The following is a 13,793-nucleotide window of genomic DNA, read 5'->3' as shown; positions in this document are numbered from 1 at the left end:
GTGAGGGAAAGCAGCAGGAATCATCCTGTCCCTTAGCACACCTGAGCTCCTTCACTCCAACCTCTGCTCCATCCACACTGGGTGGATGGGCTGAGCCTTTTTGGTGTTTGCAGAGAGGCTGCAGATGGGCTCAGGATCCAGCTGTAAACTCAGAGCATCCCTGAGCACAGCAGGACCAGAACTGGATGCTGTGCTACGGAAGTGCCTGTGCCTGAGAGCAGGGCAGAAGCAGCTCAGGGCTGGCAGAGAAATCACAGGCAGAGCCAGGCATATACAGTAGGGAGGTGAGGGATCTTTCCATTCCCAAAAAATACTCTGAGGTGGGAGGAAAGCAGGTTTACTGCTGTCCTATTTCCTAGGTCTCCATGACTCCCTGCAGCCTCCATGGAGCTAGGAGCAGCCCCAAGCTCTGAATGTCTTCTCTGGCTGCTGGGGGAGAGGGATGGGACAGGACATGGAATGGGACAGGAGTCCAGGTCAAGCACTTGTGCTTGGAGAGCAGGGCAGGCAGTGAGCAGGGCTGTCCTGGAAGAGACCCACCGGCTTGCCAGCACCACCCCCATACCCTTCCACAGCAGGCATAGGCAGGAGGATTGCCACCAGCAGGATCTGGCACCTGGCCCACAGGCTTCAGGTGAACAACAAGAAACACCTGCCCTGGGCAGTCAGTCCTGGAAGGGCTGGGAAGTGCAGGTCCTGGGAGTGAATCAAGGCAGGGGGAGGCGAGAACGGATGTGACACCCCTCATCCTCTGCCCTGCTCCCTGCTGCCTGCTCCTGCCCTCCCTCCCGCTGCTTCTCTGTCAGCAGCTAAAGCTCCCTTGGTGCCAGCAGACCATTGAGACCTACCTGGGCGCTTGGCAGAGCCTGCCAAACTCCACCCTTGGCCAGCACCGTGCCAGGGCTCTGTGTGCCTGCCATGGCTCTGCAGTGCTGCCAGGGCCAGGCTGCCCTTCCCCAGCAGGCTGCTCCAAGCAGCAGTCAGCCACACAGGCAGGATGTATGTGCCTAGCGCATTACATGTGCCTGCCATGCCGTGGGCACATGGACACGAGTCCAGCCTACAAAGCTGAGTGCCAGAAAGGCCGAGTGTACCACTGTCACCTGGGTCCCACAGTGCCATGGGTCAGTTCCATGGCGTTCCTGCATGCTATGTGTGGATTGCTTCATCTGTGTGCACTGGCTGCTCACTGCCGCGTGTGTTTGGGTGAGACTGCGTGCTGTGCGCGGCCCCGGTGCCCTTTGCTCCGCACACACACCGGGTGTCCGTGTGGCACGCAGGCTGTGTGTCCGTGTGGCCCGCAGCAGCTGCAGGCAGGCGAGTGCTCCCTCCGCGCTGCAGCGGCTGCGGCGGGGTCGGGTGAGCGCCTGCAGCCGTACGCCTGCAGATGGGCTGGACCTGCCTAACGCGAGCCGAACGAACAAAACGTTCAGGTCAGGTATTGCACGTGGGGCTCGACGCCAGGCAAGTGCAGAGATGCTCCGACTTGGGACAGTGTTGGGCTGGAGGGGTGCTCTGCCCTGGGCTGCCGGCAGCCCCTTCCTCCCGAGCTGGGTCCTTCCAGGCTGGGTGTCCTTTGCTGCACATGCTACTCCAAACCGGCTCCTCCGGGGGTAAAGTCTGGAAAGTGGATGCTTGACACCTGCTGCCTGGGAAAGCCAAACAGAGCAGGGGCAGGTTAACTGGCATGGCAGAGTGGAGAACAGGGAAGAAAGGAAGGAAAGAAGAAAGAAAGAAAGTAAATGGAGGAGGGGAGGGGACCAGAAACTATTGGAAAACACAGGTGAGAGAGAAGAGTTAAGGAAAGGGGACAGGCTGGACGGTGTCCCCCGAGCCCGTCCCCTTCCTTCCCAGGAGTTCGGCTGTGTGACCGGACTGCCAGCCCTTGTCTCGGGAAAGCCCCCAGGATGTTCTCCATGCCCAGTACCCTGTTCCCAGCCAGGCAGGCAGGATCCTGGCCAAGCTGTGCTGGGCTCTAGCAGCTCACCTGGCTCTGGTGACACGCTGGCAGCTGTCAGGTGAGTGGCTTCGCCTTCCCCCGCTGGCTCACAGGCAGAAAATGAGGGTGACGCTGGCTGGATGGGGCTTTTATAGTCCCGATAAAAATAGCGCTGGCTGGCCGGTGATCGGGGGGCCGGAGAGATGTGACTGAGCAGAGACAGGCAGGAGGGCTGGGCTGGCGGCAGCGAGCCTTCTCCCCAGCACACCTGTCACAGCTCTGTGTTTGCTCAGAGCAAATATTGACCCAGGGAAGGCAGGCTGGGCAAGGGAGGCGATTAGCCCACCTAGATGAGAGGCAGAGCAGGTCTCTATGCAAACTCTCCAGGGCTGCCTTTGTTAATGGGAGCCTGATGGGCTGATAGGAGCCAGGAGCCTGGGTTCTGGGGTGCTGGGGAGGAGGAGGTGAGGGGGAGAGGAGGAGACATTCATTAACCTGCACTGGAACAACACCAGCTGTCACTTTTCCACCCACCTGCCTGGCTCACTTTGCAGCAGAGATGAGAGGAGAGCAGGGGGCCAGGGGAAGCAGGTGTGAGGATACTCTCCCTGGGCAGCCCTAGGATAGCAGTGAGCTAGTTACTTGCATTGTTTTGGGCTGCTGAAAAGGCAGGGAGTTGTGAAGTCTCAGGGCAGAAAAAGAAATCTAGTGCCTACCCCAAGCAGTCTGAGTGCCAGTGATAGAAAAGTCTTCCTTGTTCTTACCCCAATCCCCCCACTCATGCTGAAAAACCCCATGGCACACCAGTGCAATGCTCACACGTCTTTTAGAGCAATGCACAGACTTCTGAGCTAGGCAGCAAAGCACAGCTCAACAAAACTTTGGGAGCAACACTCTTTGGGAGTGCTCCCTGCATGGCCACACAGGCCGGGAGCCAGCTGTCCTAACGCAGCAGCTGGAACGGGATGTGTTTCACTCCATGTGCACATGCTTCCCTGTGGGTCACTGCATCCCTGAGTCACAGCACCCTTGTGTCCCAGCTGTGTCACTGCCCAGCTGGTTAACCAGTGCAGACGAGCCTGTGCTGGCTCTGGGAGCAGAGCTCATGGAAGCCAGGAGAAGTTTGGACACTCCTCCAGTGCCCAGCCATGGTGCTCAGCCCTGGCAGCCCTGTGCTGATCTCAGCCAGAGCCAGCCGGAGCTGGGATCTCTCTCCCAGTTACTCTGGCACCCACAGCTCCTCGGATAACAGAGCATGAAGCGCAGCAGCAGTGGCAGGAGAAGCTCCTTTGTGCAAGTGCAGTGGCCTGTTTGTTTGTGCAGATGGGTGTGTTTGTGGGTGGGGAGGGGGTAACGCTGCTTTAACCCCCACGGTGTACACCTGCAGGAGTTTGTCCTGGGTGTGCTTTAGAAACCATTGCTCCCTCCAGAGCTGGAGTGTACTTGCAGGCTGCAGTAAATGGATTTCCAAATGTAAGAGCATAGTGGCAGATCCTTAGCAGCCACTGCCCCCCAATTCTTCTTCCTAGGAGACTTAACCCTCTCACACTCGCGATTTTGAAAGGCAGGCTCTATCCCTCCTGCCTGCTGCTGCCTCTGCAGCCTGGGGTCCCCCAGGCCTGGCTGGAGTGATGCCAACATGCTGCCCTTGCTCATCCTGGTCCTTTTTCAATAGTTTTGGCAGCAAAGGAAATGCAATACTACCAATACTCTGAGTTGGGGTGACGTGAAGAAGTGTGATGTTCCCCCTCCTTTTGATGCTGTACAGGCTGTGATGCTTGGACTTACATATTTCTCCTTTCCTGGTATGGGAATTGTGCTGGACAGGACTCCCACCCCTCCCTGCCCTGGCACACACCAGCATAGCAGAGCTGCAGCTCCTGGCATAGACTGCCCTCTCTTTCTGGAGAAGCAAAAAACCCCAAATACCACAGGTGCTGCTGCAGTGCCAGCAGACATCTCCAAGCCTATATGCTGTGTCAGAAATGCTCTTTCACCCCAGCTTCTCTCCTGCAAGGGCAGGGAGGGCCCCACCATTCACTAAATAGCAGCAAATATTGTCCTTGCAGGGCTGATTTACAGAAAACACGAGTAAAGCAGGTCCCTTGAGCTGGTAGAGTGCCCCGCATGGCACTGCTACCGTGGGGAATGTCTTGCTTCTGTTCTGGCATCTCGGGGGCAGCATTTACCAGTTTGTGCCCTTCCCTGTCAGGCAGGTGGGCAGCACCTGAACTGAGCTCTTAGTAGGGCTGGCCTTGGAAAGGCAGCCTCAGCCTCCTCTTGCAGCAGCCCAGGGCTTGTGCTGCCTCAGTGTCCCTTGAGGACTGACTAGCTCACAGCAGAGCACCTCTTGTGTCCATCAGGAGCCAGCATGGTGCCCTGGCCTGGCCTGAGCATGGCTCCCAATCCCAAGCACCAAAGTGACACAGCTGAGCCAGCAAAGCCCAGTGCCTCGGAGACAGGAGGCCAGGGGTGAAGAATCTGTCCAGCTTTGCCAAGGGTTTTGGAAGGATCACCCTCACACACCCTCACACTTTTGCTCTTCAGACACTGCAAGCTGGTCAGGGCAGGACTTTTCCAGGTTCCTTGTACAGAGGGAGAAGGGGATGATTCCAGCCAGGGAATGGTTGATTCTTTGTCCCCTAACACTGCTGTCTTCCTCACACTGACACAGAGACCCACCAAGTGGGACTTTGCAGGAGATTCAGGCTCCCCAGCTGCAATGGGACAGACACTCTGTCAGGGAAGCCCAAGAGCAGTTTTGTTCCCTTCCCTTTATCTCCCAAACAATAGCACGATTCAGCAGGTGTTAAATGTTTTAATGGGATTCAGGATAGCTTCTGTTGCCCACCTGCCCCAAGGCCATTTCAGCTCTCCCTGGGAGCCAGCAGTAACAGCCAAGAAGAAAGCTCCTGTTGTGTGGTGCATTAACTGCCTGATGACTGAGTGCTCCCGATAATTCCCACAAGGAGAGGGGGAGTCCCATTGGCTTGCCAAGCTCGTGCTCAGCCATAGGCGTGCTGGCTGTGTCCCTGCCGGGAGCAGTCCCGTGGGAACATCATCCATTTCACTGCCCAAACACCAGTGGGAAGAAGCAGGGCCTGTACCTACAGTATTTCTGTTGGAGAGATGTGCTCTGTTGGGCAGGGGCCAAATCCAGCCCTGGGAGACAGTACAACAAGCTCAAACTTCCTTCTGCCTGAGCCCCAGATGCCATTAGCAGAAACAGGACTTCTGCCCTCTTTTGGGTGCTGAGCTGGGCTGTGAGTCTATAGTCCCACAAGTTCATAGCCCTTGGCAGTGGCTACCAACAAAACCTCCTGCTAAGAGAAAGTCCCTCCCTGCCAGCTCTGCACATCTCTGCCCTCCCCTCCCCATTGCCCCAAAGATCCAAGTGAGAGAGAAGCCCCCGGGTGAGAACATCCACACTAAGCAGAGCTCACCCCCAGCACTATCTGGGAGTGCTGCTGTCTCTCTTTGCTAACAGGACAGTGATGTGGTTCGGTCACACGTTGAAGTGTTTTCCAAAACCAGGGTCAGGGTCTAGTTCCCAGCCTGAAAAGAGGAATTGGGAATTTCCCCAACCTTGGAAAGGGGCTGCCTCGGTGCATTTATATTTTAGGATGAGGATAAAAGAAGTAAAGTGTGTGACAGCTGCTACTCTCTTTGCTTAGTGCACTCAGAGTGGTTCTGGTTGACAGTCAACAAAGACCTACAACAGAGGTGACACATGACCATCTCACAGCCCCTAATAAGAGCTGAGAGAAGAAAAATTTCTCTCACACACAAAATTTCTCTCACAGGTGTAAATAGCTCTCAAATCTGTTTCCCTGACTCACCTGTTGTTAAGGCATCATCTTTGAGATCTCTCCTACTAGAGTGATGCTTATCAAACAAGTGAATTTCCCTCTAATAGTGCTCCAAAAGGCAAGTACAGTGTGAGCACTGTTTTCTCCAGGTCCAGGCTGGGAGCACAGGAAGGTGGGGAGAACAAGAGCTTTATTGGCATAAAAAAAGTCCCTGCACATTTGATGGCACTCGTGCTGTGTCCATTTGTTTTTGGGTGTTACACCAGACTAACACACAGCATTTCCCATGTCAGCTCCTCCAGGTAGTGGATGCAATGGTGCAGCTGCTGTGATCACACAGCACGTCTGAGGATGGACAAATGGACTGACCCTGTCTTCACTGCTCCATGCTGCCCTTGGGTAGCTGGATTCAATCTGCTTTCGGGCAACAGTGAGGTTTCTGCCCCTGCCTTTGCTATCCATTTGGGAACTCTGTTGCAGGACAACAGAGCATCTGCAGTGAGCAAATCCTAGCGAGGAGCCTGGACCAAGGAGAATCAGTCCAAGTGGACTGAACAGCCAGGCCCTGCTGCTGCCCTGAGCTGTGGAGGAAGGAAGTGGTTCTGCACTACCTGTTCAGCACTAGCCAAAGCCCAGAGGAGTACAGAAAGACTGCTGTGATGTAGGATACCTGGCATGCAGAGTGTTGGGAAGGGAGGAAAGGGTTTGCACTTCTCATGAGAAGGATCCAGGACCCATGTGAAGGCCCCAGGCACTCAGGCTGAGTTCAGGAGCTGGCAGTGCCTCTGCTGTATCGCTGACAACAGGAACAGCTCAGCCCTGGGGGTTAGTAATGGTTACGCAGGCAGGGCCCCTGCACAGAGAGGAGTGCTGGGGTGAAGCTGGCTGAGCCACAGTACCCCAGGCACAGCAGGCAACTACCCTCTGCTGAGTGGGGGAAAAACCCTCCACAGTGCCTTTTGCACAGTCTTCTCTTAGGATGTGAGGGAAGAAGATGCATCTCTGGTCTTGGCTAGGTCCTGGCACTGGGAAACAAGACATGAGGGTTTGGAGAGACACACCAAAGCTGCACCCTCACCAGAGCTGGGGGGCTGCATGAGCCCCATGCTGCGGAGTCCATAGTGGTATGGCAGAACAGGGGATATGCTGCAAATGCAGCCCACTGCCTGGCACAGCCATCCTGCAGCTCCTGCCTGGGAGCAACAGCTGGAAGCCAGCACCAGCCTGCTCTGTGCTGGCCACTGGGATTTCTCACAACTCACGCTGCCACCTCCCGGCTGTGACAAACATGCTCCTTCACTGTGACACACCTTACAGCCCGACAGACTCTCCAGGCCAAGCCAGGGCTGAGAGGATCCCCTTCCCTAGGTGACAGCCTTGCAGTTTGGAAAAGGAAGACCTTGTCCAGAGCTCACAAGCCCAGATGCATGAGTTATGTACGTTACACACGGTGTCAGTGTCTGAAGGTCAAGTTGCTTTTATTGGGTTGCTGTGTGTACTGATTGTGCTGCAGCTGCCCCCTCAGAGCAAGGAGGGGAGGAGGATTCAGTACCTGCATCCTGCTGATGCCATCACCTCATTGCCCAGATGTCAGTCCTTCCTCAGCTACATTCCAAAGCAGATTCCACTCCTCTCAGCCAGTACAGACTGAGGATAGTGGGAAATGTCATAGTGGTTGTCCATGTGCTCCCTGTAGCATAGGGTTCTTCTCCGATGATGTGGCCAGCCACAGAAAGGAGAGATCTCATGAACTCTGCCGTGGAGCTGTCAGAGGATTCAAATCAGTGCTGAGAACATAATCAAGACATACCTCCTCAGAGAAAGCCAGCATGCTGAGCTAAGGCCATGGTGTGGGAGGGTCCAAGTTGCTCAGGACATCACAGGGATGAAGAATGGAGAGAGCTGATGTGCTTGAGGAGCTTAAGCAGCACAGTACCCAGCAGCTACACTCTTGAGGGTGGGGATGCAGGGCTGGTGATTCTGAAAAAGAGATGGCAGCTCTGGAGATGACATCTACATCCAACAACCCTCCTCCATTAACCCTCAATCCTATCTCTCTGCACTTCTGCCCAAGCTCGGGCAAACCCATATGCTTTTCACTCAGGTCCAAATCTACTTTCCCCACCAGTGGCCATTCCCTCAGTCTAACTAGATCCCACACCTCCTTGGACTATGACAGCTTTGCTCCTTTTCTGCTGTCAGAGGCTGTGCTGCCTGCTCCTTGACCCCTTTTCCCAAAGGACCATCCTTGTGCTAGGCTCTCCAGTGCCTCAGGCCAGCCATTCCCACATAGGGCCCTGCCCCAGAGCTCTATGAGGGTCTCAGGTCCACAGACAGGCTGTACTGTTACCACCTCTGCTCTGTGGCTCAGGACAAGCCAAGAGGGGGCAGGGACTTTGGGAGTGGATTCTTTGTTTTGCACAGGCAGCCTTGGCATTGATAGGCAGGGATTCAGCCAACCTACATGGTCTAGAAAATGGGCTGTGCTTCAGCCTGACATGTTAAGGACAGGTCCTGTCCCCCACCAGAGCACAGATACACTCTGCTACCTTTGGGAGGCACTGGGGGGTAAAGCAATGACCCTGGGCTGGGCTGTCAGCACCACCTCCCCACGACTGGCTTCAATCATGATATTCTGCAGTGTGTTTTCCAGCAGCAGCTCCACGAGGTTCCCAACAGCTGGCTGCCTAGAAGGACAGAAGTACAGCAGAGGACAGCTATCAGAAAGCAGATAAGGCAGGTTGCTTGCTGTGACTCCTGCCAGGAATCATCAGGCACAGCAGTGGAGCACACACTGTTTCCTACACGCTGAGACCAATGAACCAAAGACTTGAACAATGGGTTGCTGACCCTTGTCCCAGAACTGTCACCAGCTGGTGTCAGGCCCTGACCTTAGACAAAGCTTGGTGACCATAGTTTAACTGGTTTCTCCCTCCAAGCTGTGCTGTAGCTGCTATGAGTGAATAATGCTTGAAGCTTGTAGCAGTGTACAAGGGAGCAGCCACAGCAAATGCAAGGTGGTGAAATACTGCAGTGAAAATAAAAGGTAAGGTAAGCACATACTGCACCCCAATGTCTAATGTGGCCTAGCGTGCCTGAGAATAGACATCATTCACTACCAGCCTCCTGGCAGTGCCCACAGCTCAACCCCAGACACAGTAAACCATCTCTCCCCACAAACCACATTTGGGAGAGTGTGGCTCGGTGGGCTAGCATCGACTTCCACCCAGACAACACATAATACACCTGCAGAAATGCTGCAGGGCTGGAGGAGAAATGGATTTCTGGCCAGGCAGCGTGCTGCCATGGCTCTCTTGACTGTGCAGCTCTTGGCTTTGAGCCCTTCCTCACCTACTTATTATCTCCTTTACCCTCAACTGCTTATGGTGAAAAGTCTCGCTAGACTCTGGCAAATCACTGGGAGAGGCTTCCTGACTCATTTTTCTCCTCTCTCCATCCTTCTCATGGTCAAGATCTGTGGAAGCAGAGACTCTGGAGGGGGTTGTGGAGCCCTGTCTACTGTCCTGGAGCTCTGCTGATTTTGCAGACTGGAACTGGGAGAAATATGGAATAGGCTCATCTTCAATTTTTCTCACTGACTTCTGGAAGTGGCCGTTCTCCAAGAGGCTCCTAGGAAGAGGAAAATAAAGGATAAGTTTCAGCAAATTGACTATCTGTATGACTCAGAGGATTATTACAAGACACCACAAAGCAGAGGAAATCACTGACTGATGTCAGTGTTTAGTCTGTACCTTCTTGCTTTCTGGGCCTAAGGGAAGCAGCAAGAGGGCTTGAGCCAGTGAAACTACCTCTGTTTCCCCAGTGCTGGTTCTTTACATTGGAGGAGCTCACAAACTGAATAGGTGTACCCCAATGCAGCCTGTTTCTAAGATCACAAGGTAGAGTTCCTTGGTTCCTGGGAACTCTGGAAAGATGGGCTCAGCCCCTGGCTGGGGAGGAAGCCCCTGCCTTGGCTGTCACTCCAGGATCTGAGCTCATAGTCCCCAAGACAGCTTTTAGCAGGTGGATCCCCCATTCTGGCAACGAGAGTGCACAGATTCCTCCAGGATTAGCAGAGGGTTGACCATGCTGCAATCATTCTCTGGAGGACAGGGGCTCCAAACCAGGTGAGGGTGAAGGAGCACACACCTGATGACACCTGTGAGTATGTCAGTCACCACCTCCAGCTCTTGTTTAGAAGCAGCAGCCAGGGACAGCCGTTTGCACTCCGTGTCTGTCCTGTTTCTGTGCCCACTTCCATCCGCCAATTTGCTGTCTGAGGGCTTGGAGCTGTAAGGGCTGAGAAAGGAGGAGTTGTTCCATCAGTGGCAGCACTACAGAACCAAACTCTCAAAGACCAGCACCCTTCTAGCACTGCAGCAGCATGTCAGGCAAGCAGGGGAGGGGTGGGAGCTGTTGTATTTCTGACAGGAGCAGGGACACTGTCATAAAAGAGGAACACTGAGCTCTGACAGTTGAGGTGGGGAGAGAAACAGGTCATGTCAGCTAATGCTGGGGAAAGCAAGACACCTCTTACTTAATACTGAGGCACTGGAGAGGAGCAGAGCAGAGCACCAAGTTCAGTGCATATCAGAGCATGGGGCAGCCCTGGCTCAGATGAAGCAGCCAATCCAAAAAACTCTATCTCTTACCGGGACAAGAAGTATCTGGGAAAATCCAAGGCAAAGTTGCTGAGAAAGTCCTCAATAGCATAGGACCTGGCTGACACATCAAGGTGTAAGGACAAGGGCGGGGGAGGCTCTGGTTTGACCCACACCTGGCTGGCACCTTTGTCCAATGGCAGCCCCCTCTCAATGCGTCCAGGTGGCTGACTGGGTGTAGGCTGGCTTTTAATAGGGGGTAATGTCTGTTGGAGAGAAAGAAATGGCAAGCATATAGTTGGTCCTTTGGCCACAAATAGGCTGGTGTAGGTTTGAGCACAGGCATGAGAGCTGAAAGCTCAGCAAGCAGAGCCACCAGATCCTGGGTGTCAAAATGATCTTAGCACCGCAGTACTGATAACAGGCATGAGCAGCCACAGTGGAAATCAGATCTGTTCCCTTCTCACTGACCAGTGTGCCAGCCCCAAATGTCAACAGGGTTTCAGGGTCTCCCTAAGGTACTTGGGGCTGTTGTTCTCCAATCCATCACCATGGAAGCTCTTGCAAGCACACTGGCAGTGCTGCAGGAGAAGCGATGTACATGGATGGAATCCATGGGGAAACTGTCCTCCCCCAAACCTGAAGGGAAACCAGGAACTGACCCCAGCCACACTACATGGGCCAACTTGGGGATGCATTACTAGCAGTCAGATTGGGGAAGTTCCTTAGAGCAGTAGCCAGGATGCCTGGGCCAGAAGGACACTACAGAGATCTGGAGAAGTCCTCAGGCATTGCAGGACTTCAATGATGTTTGAGACACGGCTGTCCTACCTCTGGGTATGAGGTTAGGGGCCTGCACTGCTCCTTACACAGACACAGCAGGCTCCAAATTACCACTAGAGGTTAAAACCCTAGAGGACTAAAAGAAAATGTTTTTTACCTTTCTGCAGCCATCCTTATGCTCATCCAGTGAATGCTTTGACCTGTATCACTGATCACACCAAACAGCACAGAGAAAACAGTCCAAGCTAGAGCTGCCCTGAGCTGATTCCTTCACACAGAACCATGCAAGGCTTGCAAAGGCACTCGTGGGGTCTCAGGAGCACTGCTACAGCCTCACTGAGGTGACATTCCTGAGATAACAAGCTGCATCTCCTTGTTGCCTCAGTCCTCTCAGACCCAGCCTCCCCTCAGCTCCCCTAAATTTTTCCACATCTTGGGTTAGCTTTGAGCCCTGTCATTCCCACAGCACATCCTGCTGATGGCTATAGGCACCACTGGCTCTTCCTTTGGGCCCAGGTAGCTCTGCAGAGCACTCACTGGGACCTTGTTTCACACCTTCCCACCACTGCTGGAAAAGCTGTCTTATAGCAGTGCATACAGTTGTGCACTTGAGTGGAAACTGATGAACCAGGCAAACTGAACTTTAAAGCTTTCTGTGTATTTAAACCAAGGCAGCTCCTGTCTGCAGCTTCTCCTGAGGAACAGAGCACAGCTCTTCTTGAGGTGTCTGCACCACATTCTGCCAGGGTCCTGCTGCTTTCTGCTGTGGCACACATTCCATTGTGGCCCCAAAATGAGACCAGTACAGATACCAATTGCCCTGTCTGTGTGCATTTTTTCTGCTTATTTGAAACCTTTCCCCCTTTCTCCAGTCATGGGTGCATGTTTGATGCCAATTTCAGTTCCCATTCACCTCAGCTGGAAAGTTACTGGCCAGAGAACACAGCCAGACAGTGTGATTCTTCTGCCTCCTCCAAACAGTCTGTCTCCCAAAGCCTTGAAGCTACAAATCCTGCTGTGCTCCCTGTCCAGACTCCCATACTGTGATATCCAGCATTTGCCTCTTTTCTAAAGCAGTCAGTTTGATTCTACCACGAGTGAGACAGGCTTGACTTACCTTGTATTTCCTGATCACAGGTGAGGATTTTGAAAGATATTCTGTTTCAGCAGAATCTGATAACCTCTGAAAAATAAAATATTAAATAAAAAAAAGGGAAGAAGAATTACCACGTGGGGAAGATACAGAGAAGAACAAAAGCTTATGATCTTTTTTAAACTTTGTGCCAGCTGAGAGTCAATGATCTCATCCTCCATTCTTCACTCAGACGACATTCTTACTGCTAGCTACACATTTCTCTCCAGTGTTTATTCATGGTTAAAAATCCAACCATTGGTTTCCAGAGGCATCGGCTTTGTTTTTCCAAAGGCTTCTCATGCACTTCCAAATTTCAGATGGTCACTGGAAATTTCAGAGTTTGTAAGATGATTCTTGGCTAGAAAACAAGATCTCATTTTCCTCTAACCACAGATCAGCTTTGAGGTCTTTAACAAATCAGCGTCTCATGTCCTCTTAACAACTGCCTAGGTTGTCCTAAAGAATGTTTCTTGTCAAAACTGGCTGCTGTTTTTTAAGCCAAGCTAAGCTGGTGCAAGGTTTTGAGAGCACTTACCACTGAAGGAGATGTTAGCCTCTTCTTAGTCTCAAGGTCCTTCTCTGTGATGGTGAATTCCACAGCCTGCCGTTCCTTCTCCTTTTCCCACTCACACAGGTCCCTCTCATACTGAACCAGGGACTCCTGCATGTACACCTAGGAAACAAACCATAACTGAAAGGAGCAGGGCTAGAAAAGACCTCCAAATAACAGTCTGTGGCTCAAGTCCATGCCTGTTTCTCCCCTTCAGGAGGTCCCAGGAAGAAACCCACTTGCTTTCCATGTATTCCAGTGGCAGGAAGAGGAAAAAACAGTGGTATTTTAAGTCTCAGAGAGAGAAGATGTACTCTCTTACCAAAAAAAAACTGGGAAGTGTTGAGGGGGACATTACTGTTGGTCTGTGCCCCCAGTAATATTAAGCAGCAAGACTTGTTTTTTACAGATATCAAGTCTTTGGCATCCACTGAAAGCCATTCCCATTCAAACCATCACTTCTAGCAGCTGGGCTCCCCTCCCAAATCCATACATTGCACAATTACACTTCATCTAGTGAGCCACACAGACAGAAAGATGCTTAAACCATCAGGAAGGATGAAGCTAGGTGTCTTCAGGAGTGAGAAGTGTGTGAGAAGGATTCTTTCAGCTGGAAGCAGCAGGCAGCTGACTGCTGGGGTCAGCCATTTGGGAACCACAATAACATGCCCAGGCCATGGTAATAGACAGGTACCTCTTGGGTCTCACCTCACACACCAGATTTATTCTGCAGAAGTAGGGATTCCTTGTAGGTTGCAGTGTGATGAAGCAAGGGATACTCTCTCCAGGTTGCACAACCCCTGACTTTGGAGCAATCTCCAACACCTGGGTGAAGGTCAGGAGGAGGAGAAAAAAAATTAAATAAAAAAAGAAAAAAACCCAGAGGAGCTATTGCACTGTCCTGGGACCTTCCTGTGTGCTTTCTCTTCACAGGGAACACACCTCTCCTCAGAGGTATGTGGCATGAGAGAGATGC

General features: G+C 52.8%; 1 protein-coding gene across 1 annotated transcript in view; it reads right to left on the bottom strand.

The window, feature by feature from the left end:
- Window positions 1-7,201: 7,201 nt before the first annotated feature.
- CFAP65 (cilia and flagella associated protein 65) overlaps window positions 7,202-13,793 on the bottom strand; it is a 30,968-nt gene continuing 24,376 nt past the window's right edge. The window contains exons 24-31 of the mRNA XM_066553243.1: window positions 13,526-13,642; window positions 12,803-12,940; window positions 12,250-12,315; window positions 10,401-10,615; window positions 9,898-10,047; window positions 9,100-9,378; window positions 8,298-8,435; window positions 7,202-7,728 (exon numbers count right to left, since the gene is read on the bottom strand). Coding sequence (XP_066409340.1) covers window positions 7,692-7,728; window positions 8,298-8,435; window positions 9,100-9,378; window positions 9,898-10,047; window positions 10,401-10,615; window positions 12,250-12,315; window positions 12,803-12,940; window positions 13,526-13,642 — 1,140 coding nt within the window. The 3' untranslated portion in view covers window positions 7,202-7,691. The remainder of the gene's footprint in view (window positions 7,729-8,297; window positions 8,436-9,099; window positions 9,379-9,897; window positions 10,048-10,400; window positions 10,616-12,249; window positions 12,316-12,802; window positions 12,941-13,525; window positions 13,643-13,793) is intronic.

Source organism: Molothrus aeneus, chromosome 7, assembly GCF_037042795.1.
Source record: "Molothrus aeneus isolate 106 chromosome 7, BPBGC_Maene_1.0, whole genome shotgun sequence".
NCBI lineage: Eukaryota > Metazoa > Chordata > Aves > Passeriformes > Icteridae > Molothrus > Molothrus aeneus.
Note: the sequence above shows the minus strand (reverse complement) of the source record. Positions and strands in the feature narration are given on the sequence as shown.